The sequence below is a fragment of the Oculina patagonica genome, chromosome 5 (assembly GCF_052425735.1).
Source record: "Oculina patagonica isolate OP01 chromosome 5, crgOcupat, whole genome shotgun sequence".
Classification (NCBI taxonomy): domain Eukaryota; kingdom Metazoa; phylum Cnidaria; class Anthozoa; order Scleractinia; family Oculinidae; genus Oculina; species Oculina patagonica.
In genome coordinates, this window is record NC_135762.1 from 13404358 (window position 1) to 13428950 (window position 24593).

The following is a 24593-nucleotide window of genomic DNA, read 5'->3' on the forward strand; positions in this document are numbered from 1 at the left end:
AATGCGTTACCTGGTAAATAGTTAAGGGTTGCCATGCCTTTTTAACTGTGTAATGACATGTAATGAAATATTCTAGTCTAGCTCCGTAATCCGTCATCGCTAATGAAAACAGTACATTCCTTACCACCTTTAACCTTGTGTTAGCTCTCTGATTGTAGCGCATGTGTAAAACTATTTGCACAGAGATGTCATAAGAAGGAAATGAAGAAAGCATCATTCTGGCCAATCGCTTTTGCAGCATTAAGGAAATAACAATGCATAAATATAAAATCAGTGGAATAAAACCAGATAAAATTCAATGAAACGTTTGCGTTGCCAAGGAAGTACCAACAAAACTTTTTATATGTTACAATTAAACAAGATCACTTTGTAGGTTTCGTATAAGATATTAAGCTGCGCATGACAAGGGGGGCACGAAGTGACATGTTTAATTACGCTACCTTGTTTGAGACATAAAGAAGGGAAGAGTTTGGAAACAGCAAGATGTGTGGACAAAATACATCTTATTTTTTGTTCAGCCTTACAACAGTTATATTTCTGTCTTGGAGCTTAACATTTGTGCAAAGTGATCTATGCACGAAAAGACCGCAGTGCTGCAAGAAAGGAGCACCAGGAGGATACACAGAACTCGATAATCCACGCCGTAGCACAGAAAGCGTATTCAAAGCAGGGCAAAGCGCTATTTGTGATAGAGCCTTGACTTGGGGGTGGTATCGATTCGTCAGCTACGTTGGAGGAAAGATGCCTGAAAAAAATAAGATAGCCGAAATGCGTTGCGGCACCGTTCATCCAATTTGGATGAAGGAATCTCATCCTACATTTAGCGAAGGAACAGTCGATCGCACTGCATGTATCAATTTCTACGACTTAAATAATGGTTGCTTCACCTCTTTGAAGATCAAGGTCACAAATTGCAATGGTTTCTTTGTCTACTACCTTGGGCCGACACATACTTGCTCATTAGCGTACTGTGCCGGTAAGTTAGTGCATACATTTTCTCGTCTGTTATTCATAATGTATATTCTAAAAAGCGATCTAGCTAAATTTATGTATATTTTGACATCGGTACAATTCACTCGTCTCTTAGCACTTTCATAGGATTGCAACTCGGAAGGGTTAAAGCTATTCAAGCGTTTGTTGTGTAACTAAAGCAGTTATGAAGCAAGGCTTATATAATACTTATATAATAGCTTTTGCGGAAATATTAAGACCCAATCTTAAACGTTTTAGGGGAGGGGGGGAGGGGCGATGAGGGGAGTATTTTCTTATATAATCTATACGCGGGGTCTGTCGCCGCTGGATGGTGTCCAGTGTTTGACATTCAGGGTCTGTTATAAAACTCCGATTTTGGTCTTTTAGTCAGAAATGGAGTTGTTAATAAGTGGGGCAAAATATGTTTAATTTTTATCTTTCTGCCTATCTTTGAACGGGAAAGTGTATAACTACAACGGTTTCTGTTTTGAAACAATTGAAGTATTACAATCCACGTGCCAATACGAGTGACTGTTTTAAAGAAAGGAAATATTAAATAATAACGGGTTCTATTGCGAAACAATAGTAGCTTTAAAATCTGCGTGACAGTGGAAGTTAAAATAAACAGTCATTATTGCGTGACAGCTTTACAAAGCTTATCTTTTAACAACCCAAGCAAGAGATAACACAGAGTTCGGCAAAAACATTTGGTCGTTAAAATGCACCAAAACGAAACTTAAAATAACTTGAAAGATATTAAAGTAAGTTAACCCATACAACCCCGCGCCGCTACACAAAAACATCTGCTTATTATAACTACTTTTTATTATTTATATTCAAAAAACTCCTAACGGTCACTCTTTTTTTAACTTTGCTTATATTAGGTTTCAGGAAACCTTGTCCTTACGGCCAAAAATTACAAGGCACCCCTCCAACATGTAAAGGTAAGTCAAAGTTTTAATGAAATTTTAACAACCAACGGATGAACACTAATCTTCTCAACCCTTCTCTCCCTTTAGCAATACAACCGAAAAAATTTGACAGCAAAAATCTGGATACACCCAAGATTAAAACCATTCCGAATTCGGTATCCTTACTGTGCACAGTTGAGCTCCTTAACAACATTGAACAGGAGGGCAAAGTAGAGTATTTAATTGAATGGTTTGCTGACGGGAACGTCTTACAATTCAACACACCCAAGTGTGCTAAGCAGAACAATTCAGCATGCCCTTCGCCTGATACGAGCATTTCATCGAAACTACAAGGAAAAGATTACACAGCTGGGAAGTGGGTAAGAGAAATGTTGTTTATTGAAGTTCCTGGTGAGGTTTTAGAGGGATCTCTCAAAACTTTTCAGTAACCCTAGTGCTCGTCCCTAATTTATGTTTATATTCAGCCACAATTAATTCTGATGGTCGATTTAAGAAACCCCAGCACAGCAGTGAAAAAAATACACTTGTTTGATCCAAGTTGAAAAATGTTTCTTGATCTACACATTAAAAAATATACATAAATATAGTTTATATTGAATTTCCTCTTAATCATGAGTCATAAAATTTTGCTTGTTAGATAACTTTTGTTTAGTTATTTTAAAAAAAAACACGATTCATTTACAAGGGCAACACCTAGAGGGATAACATGGTTTTTCGTACAACTATTTACATTATTACAAACACTCAAGTGATTTCCAATAAACCATGAATTTTCCTTTTGCTCACTCCATGGTTGACCCATTACAATATGTTTACACATATGCATAGGTAATATAACTGTAAACATGTCACAGAAACAGTTGTTCTTTTTTATTCAAGGGTTTCTTTTTTTTATTTTCATACAGCAGTAAACCCTTCGAGTCACAAGTTGGCTGATTATAATGAAAATTCTCCTTGCAATATCCATATTTACTACTCCATCACACAGCCCATGAGAGACCATGATAATACGATTATCCGTCTATTACTGTTAGAAATGTGAACTTATTATGTTGATCAGGGTTTTTTCTTCCCTGGTCTACAAGAGGCTCATCTGCAAAAAGGTCTTCCTCGTTGTCACTACAGGTATTGCCCTTTTTTCAGTCATGAAGTAGTCTGAGAATCACACATTGTAGAGACTGTTCCACTTCAGGAATGAATATTCATTTAGAAGTTATCAAATTGCAACTTAGCTATGAGTATGATGAAGACAGGATTTTGGAAATAAAAACTTAAATGCTTTTTTCTCAATGAGAAGAAAAAGAGAAGAAACTTTTATTAAAGTGTCTTACTGCAACGATAACACTTTTAGCTTGCATTTTGAAAAGAAATCATAAAGCGAGTCTTCGCTGTGAACTGATGATGATTGATTCTTGCGTTAGTTCTGCCTTGCTGCCATGCTTAAGTCAGCAATGTATAATTCCAGTGGTAAATAACAAGATTTTGATATATGGTCTTTCTTCTCTTTTAAAGAGAGTCCGTTTTTCCGCGAAAGCAATCAGAAACGCCAGCATAATCAATGGCACCTTTCCTTGGCAATACATGTCCTGGAGCGCAATTGACAGATATATTTTATTCGTGTTGCAAATATCAGAGTTTTTCTTCGAAATAGAAAAGAACCATGGCTTTAAATGATGAAATAAAGCTACCACAGATATTTTTGAACTCTGAGTGTAATTTGAAATGAACAAGATTACAATTTTGGCGGCCCGTAAGAAGAAGCTGTATGTATGTATATGTATGTATGTATATATTTTTTTACATATATAGCTTCAGACAATGGCCGGAATTTTGAAGTCACGTAGCGAAGCTTGCATTGCTCCGTCTTCGCGCAAAAACTACATTTTAGTAAGCTTCTACCAAAAAAACTATGCTATTTAATAAGAGGAAGGTTACCTGTAATCTTCCATTTAAACTGGCGGAATAAGACTCGATAAGCGAAACGTCTACCGATGTAGTTTTTTGCAGTTGAAACTGGAGATCCCAAACTATCAAAATCGCCTGCCATGGAAAATGTTCCAGGTAACCGCAATATTACAATTTGATCCGTTTGTAGCCTGCGAGCAGGCTCTCTATCGGGGGCAACGTGAATATTGAACCAGTCTTCGAGCGCCGAAGGCGCGATCCCGCGAGTGCCGAAGGCGCGAGTCGGCGAGCGAAGCGAGCCGCTGGGCGAGCGAAGTGGGCCCGCGACCAAAATTGAGAGCCTGCACGCACGCCATTGAATTTCAAATCCGGCGCGTTCGTCCACGAACGCAGCACTCTGATTGGTCAAAAATGGCAGGCTCAATTAATGTGAGTAAAACCAGAGTCCATAACAAAGTCAAATCAACTACGGCCGGCGTCCGTGAATAGGTATGCGAGTTTGTTCAGCAGCGTTCATGAAGAATTTTGGAAACTTTCGCTTGATTCTAACGATTCTTGATTCTCCTTAAATTAAAACAAGAACAGGAAGATGCAGTAAATTGTCTTCTAGAAGGACGAGATGTTTTTTCGGTTATGCAAACCGGTTACGGCAATTGCTTCATATTTCAACTCTTTACAGTGGCAATGGCGGAGAAGAAAGTTTACGAGCGACTCTCGGACACTATCGTTTTAGTAATATGCCCACTTTCCAGCATAATTGAAGATCAGGTGAAGGAGGGACAATGGATGGGTTGAACTGTGTTGCTTTGCGAGATTTAACCGGCGTTACGAGTGTCAGTTCGCAGTTGATTTTGCATCGGCTGAGAAGTCCGCGACAGTCGGACGAAACGCGCAGGAGAATAAAGCAGCTTTACAAATGCCGTTCGCAGAGTGATGCTCACTAGTTAAGTTCGATTTTCTGATTTTTTTGAGGACACTAATCGCACACACGGCTGGACAAACTAGACAATTTTGCGAATTGGTTATCAATTTGTTCGTACATCTGTCATCATTTGTCCGCGGCTCCCATCGCGATTTGACGCTTAAAATATCTGTTTTCCGTTTACATGCGAACCTATTTACCAGTTCCACATTTTACCAAAAATGTACACTTGCAGATACAGGAACATTCACTCTCTTTGTTTACAACTTTTTTCGAAATAAACGCGCGAGCGTTCGATCGATCTATGAAGAGCCATCGATCGATCTATTGACACTGGAAGCGTAGCGAGTTGTCAACAAGTTGTCACATTTCGAGGGGCCGGATTTGAAATTCAATGGCTTGCGTGCAGGCTCTCCCTCTGGGGGCTGACTTCGCCCACGCACTCGCGCCTTCGGCACTCGCGGGATCGCGCCTTCGGCGCTCGAGGAGTTCAATAATAATATATTCACGTTTCCCCCGAATAGAGAGCCTGCTCGCAGGCTAATCCGTTTGTTGTGGTAAATTCCCACAAAATTTGCATTGGAGACGAAACTTCAGTTGCTAATATCTCGCTAAACACAAATACCTCTGAGCTATAAAAAAAAATGTAAGCAGACAAATGTTGTGATATATTTCAAGCTGCTTAAAACTTAACCGATTTAAAAAGGGTCACTTAAGGCTTCAGGAATACCTTAAATTTGTCTACACTTCGGTTACTCCTAGGCGTGTTAATATCTCAATCGGAAATCAGCACTCGTTGAATTCTTACCACATCCTCCAAAGGGAAAGCGTAAATTGGTATTTTAATAACCGAATATAGACAAACTTGTATTTATAGATCTACTCATATACATGTATGCATAAACCTATTTTATATTTGCGTGCTGTTCATCTATCTGATCTATGGCGAATACACTTCGTGTATTTGTGAGGATGAAGTGCTCCATACAATTCGCCCTTTTCGCCCCATAGCCTCACAAGGTCAGCTTTCCCCGTATATTGCCCCCCCCCCCCCCACCCACTGTTGCTGTTGTTGGTTGTTGTGGTTGTTTCCAGGGAAACTGGGGATTAAGACCCCAGTTCCCTGGGAAGCAGGGCATGTGGTTGTGTTTGTTCCCAAGTGTCCTAGAGATTAGGACCCCAGTTTCTTGGGAACCAGGACATGTGACATATAAAACATTTCTGTGATTAATAGATAGGCATTATATAAGCTTAGTTTTTAGGTGAGCGTCTGTTGGATTTCATTTTATTACACGCAGCAAATGTGCAGAAAATTTAAGCTCATTTGTTTGAAATTACGGTTCAAAATTGCAACCTGTTATGCTTACATTACTAACTGCGACCGAAAATGCTCCTCTAATACTCCATTGCCTTCCAAAATGTCAAAATTGTCTCTAAATTGTCTTCCCAAACAAACAGATCGTGTGCACCTTCCGCCATCTTAAATGAACTTGTGCACTCTCAGAGTCACGTGATGGGTCTGTTAAACCTCGGAGAACGCACTATTGTTTAGCCCTTTGAAGTTCGCCGGCTTTCAAAACAAGTCCTCTCTACTAACTATGGTGAAACCAATAACCGATTGCAATCGATGGCAATCGATGTCATTTAATCGATTGATATTGGAAATCGATGACTAATCGATAACGTAAAAGTTTGTGACTTTTAACGTGATCGATTTCCATTGATCGTTTTTTATTTGGTTCAACTCTGTATGGGTGTTATTTACATCAACTCAGTGGTTCTAGTGGGATTCTTACTCTTGTGAGTCGATGTCTACGTTAATTCGTTGGCTATTACAGTGTAAAATGGAGCCTCATGATTACTTTTCATTTATTGCAATAGATAACATGCAAAGTCAAAGCAAAGTTTAAGGATTCAAAGGACTGGTGTACTCCAAAGGAAGCGAATAAACCATTCTATGCAGGGATTGAGGTAGGTTAATCTTCACTCAGGACCTAGTACAGTTTGTAAAGAGTATATTACCGTGATCTCATGACTCTTTGGGACCTTGTACACCGCCGACAACATTGAGAAAAATTAGCGACAAAAATAGACAATCTACCGCATTAAATTCGTGAACTAACAACTAGTGGTGTGACAGCGTCGCTAAACTCGGTTCTATAAACCAAGCATTACACGACTCTAAAACACCAGTTCCGTCATGTTTGCGACTATAAATGTATAAGATGAATAAAATTATTTCACATGAATACGTTTGATTTATTCGTAAGGTATGAATGTGACCATGATTGTTATTATTACAGGTCTCGCCATCAACTTTATCACTTGATCTGCAATCCTGTAAGCCAAATGTCGGCAAGAATAAAATAAAAATACAGGCAACGGTTCCAGTGCTTAAACACCCTGTTACTGAAGAGTTTTTGAAAGTGAGCTTTAATTTACCAGTGGGGTTAAAGGTGGACGATGGGCAATGCGATTTTCAACTGAAAGGAACTTCCCCAAAAGAAGTGACGATATTGCCAGATTGCAGCGCCTTGAAAGAAAATCGTCATGAGACTAAAGTGATTGTCATCAAATTCCTTGGTGGAGGGAGTTTTTGGTTTCCCCACAGTACCGTACGTACTATTTGGGTAAGCATTCTACTAAGTCATAACTTTAACATTCTTATTTAAAGTAAAACCTATATCGTAGTCTAGTCCAAAGTAATGAACATGTTTGTTTTTTTGCTATTCCCTTCACCTAAGTAATCTCATTGACAAATTTTAGTCAATATTAATTTCCAGGATGCTCATTGACGTTAGCCAATTAAGTTAATGTTAACAGAATCTGGTCATACTTGTCGTAAAAATAATGAAATATTTTTCTTGTGGCGTCCTGGCACTTATTAACAACCGAAAAATTCTATCCTGTCCACTTCCAAGGTGGATTATCTCAGGAACCAATAAAAGTATTGAAAAAGCCAAATTTTGAAAAGTCTAGTTTGTTTGGATGCCGACGGTTACACAAAGGCTGGTGATTCAGTGAAGCAAACACCATCCTCTTCCGATATAAAGTTTTCTGTCGTTTCTATTTAACTCTATTCAGACCGGGCTTCTACCCCCCTCCCCCTAACCCCTAACCCCCCCCCCCCCCTAACCCTACCCTAACCCTTACCCTAACCCTAACCCCCCCCCCCCTTCTATGTAAGTTCCAGAATTTTTAAGCAATCGCAATGAAACTTATAGGATGTATAGTATGTCGGAACAACTGTCTTTTGGTATACGTCACATGGGATGATGACGTTACATCACGTGACAATTACATTATGATGTCAAAACAGCCGCCATCTTGGATCCGCCATTTTTGATTTAAATTTTTTTTCTAAAACGCCAGCAAACCACTCAAAATTACTGCAAAGTACAAATTACAAATTTGGGAAAACATGCCTGTCAAAATGCCGTTGCCATGGTGATGTCAAGTTCTTGACACAACAACCTATCCGCCAAATTATTCCCAGATAAATTTTAGATAAACTCGCAAAGTTTGGCAGCGTTTGGTTGAATCCTGAAATAGCTATAAGCGTTTAAAGTCAGCGCGGGCCTCAACATCACCCCAGGTCCGAATAGGGTTAAGTAGCGCGCGTAGAAACATTTTGCCGAAACGCACCCTATATATTTTGTTTCAGTAACCTTAACATAAGCTCGGCTCTGGTAATATTCAGGTGTAGTTTATTTCCCTTAGCAATTTATTTAACTAGTCGATCATTCAATGTAGCTCCAAACAGTCGCGTAAGCTGATAGAGGGCTGGGGTATAGATCACGTTCTCAAAAGGGGGTGGGGTATAGATCACGTTTCATGAGAGTAAAACGGCCCTTTCACAATTCACGAAAAATTTAACTCTCGGACATACAAGGGTGGGGTGGTGGATGCCGCCAAAAAAATAACTAGTATTTACTCTATAATGCTGAGGCATTCAGTAGCGAAAACTTTGATAAGTTAAACATGTGTCCATGATATTTGACGTTGTCATTGCGACGTCATAATTACAACGATTGTGGTGGTATGAATTTGCTTGTACCTCCAAGGGTTAAATTGAATTATCATTCTGGCATGATTTTGCATCAATTTCCGTTCATTCAGACTTTCTAAGAAAATAGTGAAATCCAAGATGGCGGTGCTAATGACGTCATATGACGTCACAGCCAACAAAGAATTATGTCATCTTGTAGAGTAAGCAAATAGCTTTCTACTAAGTGCAAAACAGTTTCGCTGCGCGTTAACAGAACAAAGATCCCGGGGAAGAGTTCCCACCGTCCATCTGTCCCTCCCTTTCTATCCATAGTCCATGGGCCAGACCAAATTGTTGTACCATTTTAAGGGAAAAATTATGATTAGTGCCAATTTGAAGAATATACCGAAGTGCTAAAAAAAGATATGATAACCATCCCTACTGCGTACCTTTTGGGGCTTGTTTGTATAATTAAAAATCTCAAAATTACCCTCTAACATGGAAACGGGGCTAAAACAAAAATAACATCTTAAATACGGGTTAATATTATTAATGATTTGATAGTAAAAAGAATAAGCGGTCCTTTAGCACTATAAAAATATGCATTATGGGCTCCTCTAACAACCAAAGTTCTATTTTAAGTATTCTTTTTCTGTAACTGGTTAGTCTTGTACATGAAATCAAAGGCTCATTGAGCCACGACTGAATTTTTTGCCAAGTTTAAAAGTTTAGTTTTCATTCCTTGAAAATTTATGAGCAGCAAGGTGATTCAAACATTCCTTTGATGCACATGATAACAGATAAACGGTGGAATGTCGATTACATTGATATAAGATATTTTCGTCTCACGTGACTAAGTACGTCTAAGTAGCGCAGTCGGGTAGGCAACTGACTGCGGATCGAAAGGTCGCGAGTTCGAGTCCCAGAGGGGGGTTTATTTTTTTTTCCTTTTTTTTTTCTTTTTTTAACCCATAGCACTAAAATGGTTTGTTTATTATATCGCTCCGTAGGTATGCATTGCAGAATAATTTACATGTAGGCTGTTAAGTAATAACGCTGTAAAAAAAAATATAATAGACTGATTCAGGTACAAATGTAATATTGTGCTGTTTCATCTGAAAAGCTTTTCCTTTTCTTGGGAACAAGCAGCCACGCACTCGATTTTAGCCAACGCTCTGGTTTCTAGATAGATCCATCGCTTATGAAGCTTATGTGAAACCCGATTTAGTTTTCGAATGCTCCTACATTCGACTACATGTACTACGCTAGCTCGAAAGATAGACACGAAAGTCATCGATCGATTAATGCAGATTACTGGCTCTCAATGTTCACTTTTTTGGCGGTCGATTACTTAATTCTACACGTAATTGTCAGCCATCTTTTGTTTCTTTGCTTCTGTTTTTTCTTGTAAACCCCTTTAAATTAAAAGACTGCTTTTATACGGCCGCTTTTATACGGCCGCCTTGCTACACTCTTTCTACAAGTATATCTGCTGGTCAGCGGAGTTGCAATGAGAAGTCTACAGATGATGGACCAACCGACCAACCATGGCTACCCACAATACTCCTGAATAAATTCAGTCGTAAAAATCACCAAAAATTGTCAAGTAGCTTTCAGCTTTGAGATGCGCTGTGATGTTAAGATCTGTTTTACTTGGGGTAAGCGATAATCATACCATTAAATTCGCCCTTGTTTTACAATTTTGGTTGGAGAAAAAACAGTTCTGAGTTCATATTGTCGTATTTACTGCCAAAGAAGCGTATTTGTTTTACTTTAGACACAAGAAGTAATTGCATTATCCACTGCACCGATGTGCGTGGAGAGCTAACATCTTAACATGATATACAGCTGAGATCAGAAAATACAAACCTGTTTTAGTTCAAGCCAAAACATTGAAGGAAGACGAGATCCCTAACATCTGTTACCACCGAAAAATGCCGCAGTATATGAAGTAATGACCACCTATCGTAAAGTTCCGTGTATAAGCCTCACCCGTAGATAAGCCGCACCCCCGATGTGGAAGCTCGGATTTCAAAAAAGACAAACAGACATATGAAGTTTGAAGTTCAAGTGATCGAAGTTCTATTTGGTAGACAAACAAGGGCAAACAAGCACGGTTTGAAAACGCTGACACGGCGGTTTTTGCAATGTTTAATATGAATTAGATTTATGAAAGCAAAATTTCACTTGTCATAGCTCCTTTTCAGTTTGAGTTTACAATATCTTAAACTTGAATGCTCTCTTGACACCATATTTTTTCAAGATAATCGCTTCTAAACACTCGCTGAACGCAACGCCGGAAAAGTTGTTGGTTGAGGGAGGATTCTTCCATTTAATAAACATAGCCTCATAGACGTACGGGCACCTTCGGACCTGGGGGGACGGAGGCCTTATTGCCCAAGAAAAATGACATGCGTTGAAACAGTTAATGTACAAACCTTGCCTGCTTGCTTAAAGGAAACGATAAATCTTTTATTAATTTCGTGGCATTGCCCAAAGATGTCAATGCACTGAATCCTTTTTCTTCGGAAATATTTTATTTATTCACTCTAGTTCAGCAAAATAATAGTGTATTTTTTGGGAGCTATTTTAGAATTTACATTGTTTTTCCCCCACTTGAAAGTTATACAAAAGCATGTGAAACATTTAGGGGTAGAACTTAGTATTTAAGTCAAAAGCATTAGTTTTATCACATTAGTAACAGCTATGTTTCAAGGTATTTCACTGGATATCTGGATCCACCGCACACAAATGCTCAAGCTATGCAAGCTATGCAAAAGCCTAACTTCTGGTCGCTCTCGCCAATTTCCCACTCACTTCCAAATGATTGCAACTGAATCAAACTAAGGGGTCACGCAGAATTTGCAAGAAAACCCGAACATGATTATAACAATTTGCGAGAGGAAACGAAAGCAGATGAGTGGGAAATTTAGCACAAATTACCACAACTTTTGGTATATTTCCAATACTTTTTCCGTTGATGTAATTCGTTTTGAACGTAATGTCGAGATTTGTCGGCTTACAATACAAAGACAAAGTTTATTAGTACTCCCTAGCGGCGCATTTCAGTGCTAACTTTCTATTTTCTATTTTTTGTAGGCTTGTTTTGTGCACGTTCAAGACCAAAACATGTGAACTAAACAATGAACTTTGTCAAGCTAATCACCACGCCCTTTATTGACCGCTTTTTGAATCGTGTAACAAAAGAAGTTTCTCCCCCCTCCCTGATTTGACCACATCGCTTGATGAAGTCTAGCAGTATGCAACTGGATCGTGAAGCAAATAATTACACTTTAATATCATGACATTACACGTAATGCGGTTGTGTGAATAGCCCATTGGCGCCTGGAGATTTTTGAAATTTTTTCACTAAAATTTCTAAGCTTTTAAGAGTGTGTCTTAAGCATGCACTCTCTCTGATTTGGGTAATATAAGCAATTTTACATTTTCTTCCTACAGAGATTGAGTATAAGCGATGCTCTTTTTTAAAGATGATGACATCAGAAGTGTAACAAAGGACAACGTTCGTCAAGGCCGGTTTTGTCCGACAAAGGCGAAACGGGTTACGATAAAAATTAACCACCACCACTAACACGTATTACGTTAAGAAATTTTAAGGTATTTTGAGGTATTATTATAAGATTGTTATAGCCTGTTAACCTTGTTTTCTTTAATTTCAGGTATCTGTTACAGAAAAGAAAGTAGAACAATGCATGACTTTTACTGACCCCCACTACCACGGCATGGCTCCGATAGGGACCACCAGGTATGTTTTCATTGAATTTAGTTAGTCACTGACTTTGAAGTTCAACTCAAAATTACTGATTGCTTTTTAAATACACTCTATTATTTCTAAACTCGCTTAGTTCCACATTGGATATTTATAGCCCTTGTATTCGTGGTCGTTTTATTTCCCCGATCGATATTTATACTTTGTGTGTATACTCTCGAAAAACTTAGAAAAACTATAGGGCTTATGAACAGACTAGAAAATCTCACATTTTTTCGTGATGTTTTAATAGGAGTGTGTAATGCAATTTATAAATGGTCATAACTATGAATTTGAATACGAAGTTCCTAAAACCGTTAACTAAATTAGGATTTACTAATTGGTGCAATAAAGTAGAGAAGGGGATTTGAATTTTATCTTCGAGTGATGAAAGTATACTCCTTTCAAATGCTTATAAAAAAGAGAACAAATTATGTTACAGCACATTTCACGATCTCAAAATAGCATCACGAAGTAGATTCTTGGCTGTTGTCACTTTCAATGATGAGTCGCCGTTTCTTTCGTTTCGAGTCACCTTCAGTGGATTCTTCCATGCATTTTTTGCGGGAGCTAAGTTGTTGTTAAAAACGCCTCGAGCTCCAGTTAGTAGTTTCCTTCAAACATCTTTTGAAGCCTCACTTGTAGTGGGAGACGCTGAAGAGATTCGATACTCAGCCAGAGGTTGCGTTGTCAAGTTGTTTTCCGTCTGTGTGACGATGGTATTGGCTTTGGTGGTCCGGGAAATAATTTATGTCAAATATCCTGCATTTGTTTTTCTCGAAGACTGTATGTTTATATTCCCCGTTATCTGGATAATCTGGTTGGGAGGAACTCCACCGTCCTGCAGTTTCAGGACTAAAGTTTTTCTACCATTGTGGATTGTTGTGCCAAAAATTCCCGCCGCTTGTGCCATGTCTTTCATGATACTGTTTAACTTGCTTGCTCCAATCGGTTATGCTTTGAATCAGTTCTTGCTTTTACCGATGCGTGGATTTCTGTTTAAAATTAATTTACAGACAAATAATAATACGAATCCGGTTCTGATCATGGATGGTTGTCGTTTTTCCCTGTACATCTTGTAAATGCAATGTACTGGATTACGATCAACAGAGATGGCATTTCGTTGGCATAAATATGTGTATTAATAGGCCGTTGATTCCTTAGATCTTCCCCCCTTGGACCAATTTCTGAAAAGAAGGTAAAAAATCTCCGCTGCTTCCAATGTGTTGTCCGACTTTGTCATGTTCAGATTAACCAGGCTGTATTTAATAACTCTTGTGGTGAACTTAATCTAAGGAACTTTTTGTCATACATGATTTCGATTTATTCGTCCTTCCTTGAATTCACTGTCTTTGAAGATAGCTTTGCCGTAACTGGCAAAGGCCCCCAGAACTGCCAGGGGGCCCTCACTCTCTTAGCCCTCCCCTCCCTTTCCCCTGTGAGTTTGAGAGAGCCCAGGGGGAATGCTAGGAAGCCTTCCCATGCACGGTCACAGCTGAGCTTTCAGAGGCCTCAAGGCTACTGAGCCCAGCGCCCAGAAAACCAAAAGCCGGGTGCAGTCCTGGCCACATTTCAAAGAAACGTCTTTGTCGGAAACAAGCGAAAAAGCTGACTTTAGCCAGCACTCCCCCCCCCCCCCCAGCCGGATATGCAATTCAGCAGCTGACCCAGGACTCCCTAGGGTTGTTAGATAAGGGCCGGGGCTACCTGCCCACGGGGTCGTTGACACTCCCCCCCCCACCCATTTGTCGGACAGAAATGGTCTACTTCTGCGTGACTGCGTGAGAAATATTGATCCCATAAAATATACCTAACATGAACGCACATAAAAGACCTTAAAATACTTTAAAAAGGAGGCAATGTTAAGAGACCATCAATACCTGCGAAATGTAACTCAACTGTTTTATTTCGTCGTCTCTGTGGCTCAAAAATGGCGAATTTGAGCGATTTGAAGTGTAGTAACAATCAATGCAAAATCCTTCAAATCGCTAAAATTCGCACTTTCATGAGCCGCGGAGATGGCGAAATAAAACAGTTGAGGTAGATTTGCGTTTATTTTGTGCTTACAGGTAGACATTCCTAGCAATATTGTTAGGATGATAAATATAATGCAAGAAGCATAACCTTTGCAACACAGAATGTCTTTCTGAAAAATAGTCCTTGGCGAGGCCGGACCAAGATAAATCTGTGATAAGACAAAATGCATTTTGTAAGGTAATTATTTAAAGCTGGACCCAGTAGTGGTCATTTTCACAGAACACTGTTCAAAATTTGAACTTGCAAAACATATGGCAGAGAACAGATTTAGAGGTGTCAACTAAACAAACAGGAAACCACGCAGCCCAGATCAGTGACGTCTAAACACGTCCTTGGCCACAATCTTACGGCTCTATATTCCAATACACAATGCCTCCAAATAAAACAGTGCCCCTCAGAAAGAAATGAGAAGCAAATAAGGTCAATAGGTCGGATTTAACATGGAACGGCAAAGATACAAATGTCACGAACGTAGGAGTTAGGCCGATCACCTTTATTTTACTGATTACTTTCCAATGCGTCCAGGCGGAGATAATGACACGTTGCCGACAGATTAATGTCAGGTTAATCAAAAGAGGTGGAATGGCGGCTTCTATTCTTTGTCAACAGGTTCTTTCCCTCTCCCTTTCTCTCCGCCAACTCTCCCTCCTTTTTCTTCCCGCTTTCTTTTTGCACCATCCGCGACCGGAGAGCCTGTTCGCAGGCTATGTAAAGATCGGTGATAAGAGTTTTCTAAAAATATGAATTTGTCCTGCGCAGCGTTAATTAAAATGAACACATTAAAAACTGTAATGTTCACCGCTGAAAAGTTCAATGTAAAAACTAAACATTAAGGCAGTGCAGCCTTGCCCTTTCTCTCCGCCAACTCTCCCTCCTTTTTCTTCCCGCTTTCTTTTTGCACCATCCGCGACCGGAGAGCCTGTTCGCAGGCTATGTAAAGATCGGTGATAAGAGTTTTCTAAAAATATGAATTTGTCCTGCGCAGCGTTAATTAAAATGAACACATTAAAAACTGTAATGTTCACCGCTGAAAAGTTCAATGTAAAAACTAAACATTAAGGCAGTGCAGCCTTGCCCTTTCTCTCCGCCAACTCTCCCTCCTTTTTCTTCCCGCTTTCTTTTTGCACCATCCGCGACCGGAGAGCCTGTTCGCAGGCTATGTAAAGATCGGTGATAAGAGTTTTCTAAAAATATGAATTTGTCCTGCGCAGCGTTAATTAAAATGAACACATTAAAAACTGTAATGTTCACCGCTGAAAAGTTCAATATAAAACTAAACATTAAGGCAGTGCAGCCTTGCTGCTCACGTATGCGAAAAAAATCGATGGAAATTCAAATTAACAATTTTGGAACTCGCACGTGCGATGGAAGCACGCGCCGGCAAAACTCGCATTCGAGTTATTTAAGTAAAGCCAAAGTCTTAGTTTAGCCCGCTCGGTGCCAGGGTCTTGTAATAAAAGATGAGTCGCATTTCTTAACGCGCGTTTTGCCGGCGCGTGTTTCCATCGCACGCGCGAGTTCCAAAATTATGTTAATTTGAATTCCCATCGATTTTTTCGCATACGTGAGTAACGACATTTTCACTTTTTAAGCGATGACGTGTAACTGATGACGTCATCGCTTTAATGCAGGCACCCGATCGACCGGATCCGTTTAGCTCAATCGAACAGAAATCAAGTTTAACTTAATAACAAGAAATCGCCGCGTGGAACACAAAAGCAAAATACTCCCGTGCAGTAAGAATGGGACCCTAAAATGTATAAACGAAAGAGACTAAATTTTATGTGATGGGATCTATTAGATTTGGTAGACAGAGATTTCTAATTCTTAGAAGATACAGGGCCACTGTAAGCAAGAGACCGTTTGACCTTTCTCGCAGCTTAAAAGCTAGCTCCCGCGTATCGTATGTCGTTTATCGCAAGTCACGCTATAAGACCTATAATATAACGTAATCTTTGTTGAGACAACATAGGGAAATCAAAAAATATATATATATAACTGTAGTTGTACAATTGAGCAAATCTACGAAGAAAATGTATTTTTAACCCCTTGTGAAACGTCATCGCTTCAGCATGTATTGCATGCCGTTTATTAATACTGAGGAAGGCAGCACTGCCGAAACGTTCAGTTTTTACATTGAACTTGCCAGCATTGAACATTACAGTTTCCAATGTGTATTAGAGTTTTCTGTTTGGTCGGCGCATGCGTGCGTTGCCAGATATATGGTCAGAATGCTATTGTTATGCGTCATCTGTATATAACACATATCATCCGCGATATACGTAGATTGACAATTTCCAGCTGCAAAACGAGTTTCGCTGACAAATTGTTAAATAATACAACAATTATCCTGCTCAATCTTGCGAAAATCGTCTGAATTTAGCCAACTCGGTCTACGGCCTCGTTGGCTACGTATCAGGCGATATTGGACGCGGTTTCGCAGGATACTTGTTAATTATTTGGGATTCTAATTGAAAGATATTTTTATCATTTTTTCCAGGCCATTCGATTTCATGGGGCATGGAGACTTTATCCTATATAAAAATGATGAAAAGAAATTCGAGGTAAGATCTCAAACATTTATTCCATGAACGCATTCGCACGTCCCAAAGACATCGTGCAAGACTTAATTTATTTCGAGAAGAAATACTTATACTTTATACTCGCGTTTTATTCAGCCTACACAGTAAACCGCGCAACAAATTTTGTCGCTTAAAGAAGGTTTTTTAGCCGATCTGGTTTTTTTTCTTGTCTAAATTTTCGGTGACATCTGTTCACCTTCATCAGAGTAAATGAAAAGAAAAAAGTGCGACGTTTTAATTTTGAATTAACGGCACATAAGCGCGAGGAATGGCTTTGCGTTCGTTGATAGCGTCGCTGTCCAAAGTAGAGTGCCACGACTCGAAGATGAGCCTCTTGCTGTAATTGCTTACACCACGCTCGAGGATCTGGGCGTCTTTCGGACGGATGTTATGTTCCGTTGACTCAGCATGCTGTTTAAAGGGACATGGTCAGCGTTCTTACCGCGCTGACCTGGACACTAGTTTTCACGTTTTGAAAAAAGACCACTGTGGACTTTTTTCAAAACAAACCTTCAGAAATCTGCTTCAATCTTCTCAGTGTTTCACTAAATAGGAAAATTTAGAAGAAAAAAAAACACTGAAAAGATTGAAGCAGATTTCTGAAGGTTCTCTGCGCGTATTTTGATTTCGGGTTAAGGTGGACTTTTTCCAAAACTTGAACGCTGACCATGTCCCTTTAATTAATGATTCGCTGTTGCTTGCGCGGCCTGGATCATGTACGGCTCCGTGCGTGTGAGGACCACGAGCCCTTGCTTTCCCCGATGTACGTTAAAGAGCAGCAGTGGCACTTCACTTTGCACAGCGACGCTTTCAACGAACGCAAAGCTTTTCTTCGCGCTAATGGGCCGTTAATTCAAAATTAAAACGTCGCACTTACGCACGGATTGGTAGCGCGAGCACCAACGGACTTTCACTTACTCTGATAAAGGTGAAAAAATGTCACCGAAAATTTAGACAAGAAAAAACAGATCGGCTTAAAAAACTTTCTTTAACTGTCTTCTACCGATCGCAGCACTGGCTCCAAAATTTTGTAGCGTCACTTTGTTTAGATCTAACTGAAAGCAATCAATAGAACTTTGTCAATGGCTTGATTCTGAGTAGACTTGCCCCAAGTCGCTCGTTTTTTCTTAAATAAAATCGCTTTGAAATGAGGCGCGAAAGACCACTTGAGTAAACCCGCGCGCGAGAGATTGCGCGGGATTCATTTCTGTGAACGCATACGCGAAGGAAAACAAATGACCCTTGCCGAGGAATGGCTTGTTCCGCCACGATCCTCTGCCATTTTGTTTTTTATGCCCGTGCGCGCCCTCCGTTTCGGTATCCAACGGTCTCCTGCGAATCAAACGAGCGACGTGAAGCAAGTCTCGATTCTGAGTTACGGAATTGCGACCAGAGACAAAAAAAAATAAAATTTAACTGCTTAGCAGCTGCTTTGCTATAAATTAGCGTAAAGTTCTTGATTGCGGCAATGAAAAAATGATTAACGGGATCAGCTACTATCAAATTACATGTTGAGTTGAGTTTGAGTTAAGATTGAGTTAAGATTGAAAAGCCAAATAATTAACAAATTATATCCAAATCAACCGTTTCTTGGTTCTGAATCCAGGACATTCCGGGTCAGAAAGTTATTTGTATATACCTGTTTTAGACGCCATCCAGGCAAACCCTCAGTTAAGTACGGTATAAAGACAACTATACATTAAAAAAAATGGGAAAAAGTAACAAATTTAAAATTTAAAAGAAGAATTAAAGAATTAAAATAAAATAAAAACTCAGATATGGACAGGGTGACCTGGAGTCTACTGGACCATATTTGACCATGGGCCTTAGCAAAGACCTCGATATTTTCCAAAAACAATACAGAAATAAAATACAAACTGAAATATTCGAGAACTATGACGTTTTTTTCTTTGTTTTCAATGCATAAAAGCTTTGACTATGCTATGCTCATGTATTTAAATCTAAATCGACTGACCACTGACTGACCATGGTGAAGCTTTTGTGCCCGCGGTCCAATGGCATATCTTCGCCAGCGGTCAATTGAAAAAAGACACGCGGCATTGATCAGTTCTACGCCTGTGCCCGCTATATCGTCTTGTGATAATGGTCAGCAGATACCTTGTTTTGACAGCTGTCAATTGACCATATCATGGATGTCCAATACCAATGATCCTTGTCATTTACCTGAAACATTAACCAAAGAGGCACAAGATTCCCCCCCCCCCCTTGGCCACAGGTCGGGTTGTCTTGCCCCCCCCTCCCCCTCTTAGTCGGTAGTACGCAACCAAATTGTTAGGGGGCTCCAGGATTTGCCAAAAATCCTTACTAAAACTCAGGGTTCTTGCAATTCTAAATTTTGATGACCTAACGCGAAGACCAAGAATATATCTCAATGCAAATACTAGCTGGCTTTTACAGCAAGGCGCCCAAAAGTGTGACCACTTTTAATTTATTCACATTCTTTCGTGCAGATTTAATCCAAACAGAAGTCAACTGCAAGCTATCCACGGCTTTTGATTGGATTAAATCTGCAGGAAAGAATGTGAATAAATTAAAAGTGGTCACACTTTTGGGCGCCTTGCTGTAAAGGTGTCTACTTTGAGAACATCTTTTGTGGCTAGCTGCGAGTGTCTGTACTTGAAATTTTTAGATAAGGGCTAGGGTTTTGTTGAGGTTGGACGCTCCAGTTGCGCGGCAGAAACTTTAAAATTCACATCGCGATGTTTTTTAATGGCGCTCCCTGTTCAGACATATATTGACAAAACAAAAGTTTAGTAGTACATGTATGAATGGCTGTTTTTATGCTAGAGACGATAATGTCGTCAGACGACTTTAACGTCTAAGACGTTAAAAGCGTCTGGTATAAAAACGGGACGCCTTTAGTAGACAGCTTTTCAGAAAAAAATAAAAAAAGACTGGGTTGGACACTCGGAGGACACTGGACACGAAGACGTAAAGCCATCAGACGTTAAAGGCGTCTGTCTTATTTACTGTTTTCGTACTAGTTCACGACGTCCCGTTTTTATACTAGACGGCTTTAACGTCTGAGACGTTAAAGCTGTCCGATAAGAGCGTCGTTCAGACGCTCTTACGAAAAGACGTTAAAGCCATCAGACGTTAAAGGCGTCTGTCTTATTTACCGTCTTTATACTAGACGTTAATGTCGTCTCGAGACAGCTTTAACGTCTAAGACAGCTTTAACGTCTCTAGCATAAAAACGGCCAATAGCGCGTTTCAACTACGTACTGGGTGTTCTCTGTGGCTTAAAAATTAGTTTTTATTTTAAAGGTTCACACAAGGCAGTGGTCCTGCAATCGTGCTGGAGTAACCTGTAACTGTGGAGCAGTATTAAGAGATCACAATGACGTCATCGAGTTTAACTGTTGCAATAAAGACCTCAGGTTTCAAAATCAACACCCCACGCCACTGCAGGTCAAGTTACGAAGCGCTAAGTGTTTACGGCCTGGAATATATGTGGGGAAGAAATCTAACGGTGGAAACGACGATTACACGGTGAGAAAAAAAGTTCCTATTCTATCCATGACTTACATAGTGCCGGTCTATTCACATTCCTTGACTTGTACAAATGTTACTGAATTGAAAAACAATTTTTTGATGTTTAGTCCGGCTTTCTCTTCACATATGAGCCAGAAAAAACGCGAAAGAAAGAAAAACCACAGCGCTTTGCCTGTCTCGATGATCGTGGGCTATAGCCAGACGACCTGGAACTCGTGGAGGGAGCTCAAACAAACGACAAAATATGCAACAAAATACGCAGTAAACATTTTTCAAGTTAATTTTTTCATTAAAGTACTACAATAAATCTCTCTATAAGACATTCTATATTAGAAAAAAATACACGTAAACGAACACGGAACTATATGCTAAAAACTGTAGATATTTAAATTGAAACTTTGCACGGCCGATCGATTGCCGTCTTTTTGCCGTCAAATCTGCTTAAAATATATATTTTTAGACGTTCTCAGCGAAAAAATTCTACTGTTACATTGGCAATAATAGTCGTGAACATTTTTCATTTAAAATGGGCTTCGAAAGAGGAAAAAAGAATGGAGGTATTTGTCACTGGAAAAACAAAGCAAAATTTTTATTGTCAATTTGAGGTTTATTCTACGCTTGAATCACATTACAAAGATGGAGGAAAAGACAGTAGAAGAAACTGTAATAAATAAAGGCAAACCATTGCTAGCCCACTGGATCCGCTGCTTATGCTATGATTCCTAATTAACCAGCAAAACTTCTTAAGGCACAAAGAGACTTTTCGGCTGCCAAATTACACTGGCAAGTTCACTTTACTTTCAAGAGTGATCAAGCACAGTGACATTTATTTCCATCTTGAATTAAACGAACTCCTCATCTTGATTTTTTTTTCCTAGCAGAGCCGTATTTTTAGCATTTCTTTCAGTTTTTGCCAAACTTTCCGTAGATTTACGTGGAATCACTTTCATCGACATGGCGCTACTTGCCACAAATTTCGCTTGAACTCTTATAACACGAATTTTGATTGGTTTATGTGCTGTCAAATGCGCGTTTTGAGAAAGTCTATTTCAATCCATAACCGATAACCTAAGTAAGGTTAAAGCTTTATATTTTACATACACCTAATTGCGGTAAGGTGGTCATAGAAAATCTTAGAGGTCTATGACCTTAACTCGTGAATGTGTTAGATGTATTTGAATCGTTCTTTTGAACAGCATAGTATCGATGGAAAATATTCATTATAGGGATTAATAATAATATTCAACTTTATTAAAAGAGGGTGAACGCATAACAGGTCGCTTAGGTAAAAGAATTACTTTTTTCATCATTTTAATTGCTGAGCAAACCGATGGCGCAGTGGTACAGCTCTGCATTCTTAAGCGTGTGACCCGGGCGGAACGACTTTTATACCCTGTGGCTAAAATTTCTTTTTTTCTTCTTACTTTTTTTTCCACGGATATTATAAACATATCTGTCTTGTACAGAGTTTCGTTACTCTTTTACTGATTATCCTTTAATAGACTGTGTCGTGCTCTAACCTTCCCAGTCTTTTAGTAACACATACATAAAGTCACTGGTCATCGTTTCCGAATGTTCGCGATTATTAAAGAAAAGGCAATATTTCATCGTTTGGGAAACGATTGTTTCTCATTTACAGGGGTGAAGTATTTTCTACACTTATTTCTTTGAACTGATACCTTTGTAAAGCTGTATTTTTATTCACAGCCGAGGGAAAAGAAATTTAGAAAGCGCCCGTGAGCATACCTAATTTGCATAATGTTTACAACACATCGATGGAAGGATGGAAGGATGGCTAAACTTCCCCACTATACTCGTTCATTATGCATTCACGAGTAAAAAGGAAAAGGGAAAAAAACGCCAAATAGGAATAAATTAAGCGCATGCATGAAATTTATTCGTACAAACGGCCTTAAAATGCCTCAAAATACGAATAAATCCATTCATTTTGTTACAGCATAAAAAAGTGGACTCAAACTGTAAAGATAAAATCTCGTGAGTTTTCTGTAAATTCTATCAGTTATGAAAATACGCTAGTTAATTCCTATTTACCTTTTTATATGATAGCGTTATTGTTATAAGGTGTAAATCAAACTTGTATTCCCGTTTGCTGTCTCCATTTCTTCTTCTCTATGCGTTTCTTGTTTTTGGCTTGTTTATATGAATCTGCCTCTCATGACCATGTCAGACATAATTTATCACCCACTTTCTATTGCTACAAGTGGGCTATTTCAGAACGAAATAGTCGTGGTTTCATGGCTTGATTGATGTCCCTTACGACTACAGGCAATGAACGCTGCATATTTATCACTACGTAAGCTTGCCTATAAGTGCGTATTAGGCCCTATTTTTTGGAACAAGTATTTTGCTTGTTTGTATATGTGTTACCAGTGCTTTGATAGGTTTGATTTATCAGTATTACGCGTAATGTGCCTTAATGTTCTTAATGTTCTTACAGCTAATTTGTTATTTCATATAGGTGCTTGCCAAGTTTAAATGCCTTTCGGTTGAAATTGCACGCTTTTGTGTACCGTTTAGAAGTGTGTTTATGGTCAAATCCTTTAAGAACGATAGAGACATTCAGAAAACTCTTGCTTCTCTGAGTCACGTCACGTCTGTCACGCCCTGTGACCGGCCTTAGCTGTGACCACCGCTGACGATATATCGGGTCTATTAAAAATGGATGCATCCCATGAATAGAAAGGTCGCTAAAATAGATTTTTGAGGCCAATAAAGTTAAAAGAAAGTTTGTTTTTCAGGTGATTTTTCCAACTGGAGTAAAGGTTGATATTGTCCGCAACTATTGGGGAATAGATGTTACCATTCTAACAACCCGACACACACAGGACACGGGAATCTGCATTAACCAAGGAAGCCAACCAAGGTATGATCTAAATGAATGAATTAATGAGTGATTGACTGACTGACTGACTGACTGACTGACTGACTGACTGACTGACTGACTGACTGACTGACTGACTGACTGATGACTGACTGACTGACTGACTGACTGACTGACTGACTGTCTGATGACTGACTGACTGATGACTGACTGACTGACTGACTGACTGACTGACTGATGACTGATGACTGACTGACAGACTCACTGACTGACTGACTGACTGACTGACTGACTGACTGACTGATGACTGACTGACTGACTGACTGACTGACTGACTGACTGACTGACTGACTGACTAACTGACTGACTGACTGACTAGCTACAGATTTACGTGCAAAATGGTTATTAAACTATTTTTTACTCTCTTTAGAACGTATAAACATTTTAAACTTAGCCATCCTTCAGTGTTTAGAAATTCAGTGTTGAAACGCGAGTTGGGCCATAAAAACATACAACGCAAGAAACACAGCCAAATAATTTTAAAATGATGTGCAAATGTAACATTGAGCGCATCATCGTGAATACGCGCTTGGGACACAGTTGAAATAGAAATTGATGTTCAGTCCGCTTGGCCTGAGAGGGCGTAACTAAAACATCAAACGCATTTCCCGCTGTTTGCGGCGAGTGTTGTTGCCGCTGCACCGCTTAAGACTACATCAAACCGGATATCCTCAAGTCAGTGGGAGGCTGATTTAAAGGTTTAGCCACCAAAAAGCCAGGCGGATGATGGCGTATGCTTCAAAGGATCTAACTAAAGCGTTCTCAGTTCTCAGTTCTCTGGAAAATACTGCGTGTCTTAGGATCCATGAACAAGATTCCAAGTTGTCCAACAGAATGCGCTTTGTGTAAGTTAATACAAGCGGTATTTTATTCCCTTTGGCATCGATCCAGCGTGAGAGTGATGTCATTACCTCGTCTCTTTGTACAGTTAAGACTTTGCGAACATCGAGGGAGGCATCAGGATAGCCACACGCCTGCTAGTAGATTTTCATCTGTGGCTTAAAGACGCAACAAAAGCAAGAAAAGTGTTTTATTTTATTCATCCTCTTATTAGCCCAGTAAAGTTAT

General features: G+C 39.4%; 1 protein-coding gene across 8 annotated transcripts in view; it reads left to right on the forward strand.

Moving 5' to 3' along the window:
* The first annotated feature begins 451 nt into the window (after positions 1-451).
* Positions 452-24593, forward strand: part of LOC144655578 (von Willebrand factor D and EGF domain-containing protein-like) — a 53552-nt gene continuing 29410 nt past the window's right edge. For 4 of the 8 annotated variants that reach the window (XM_078515847.1, XM_078515848.1, XM_078515849.1 and 1 more), the window contains exons 1-9: positions 454-976; positions 1857-1916; positions 1992-2263; positions 6613-6702; positions 7035-7361; positions 12400-12485; positions 17026-17089; positions 20396-20620; positions 23383-23507. In XM_078515847.1, the coding sequence (XP_078371973.1) occupies positions 484-976; positions 1857-1916; positions 1992-2263; positions 6613-6702; positions 7035-7361; positions 12400-12485; positions 17026-17089; positions 20396-20620; positions 23383-23507 (1742 nt within the window). In that variant the 5' untranslated portion in view covers positions 454-483. Of the gene's footprint in view, positions 977-1856; positions 1917-1991; positions 2264-6612; positions 6703-7034; positions 7362-12399; positions 12486-17025; positions 17090-20395; positions 20621-23382; positions 23508-24593 lie in introns of all 8 variants that reach the window. The other 4 variants (XM_078515850.1, XM_078515852.1, XM_078515853.1 and 1 more) reach the window with 2 other exon arrangements.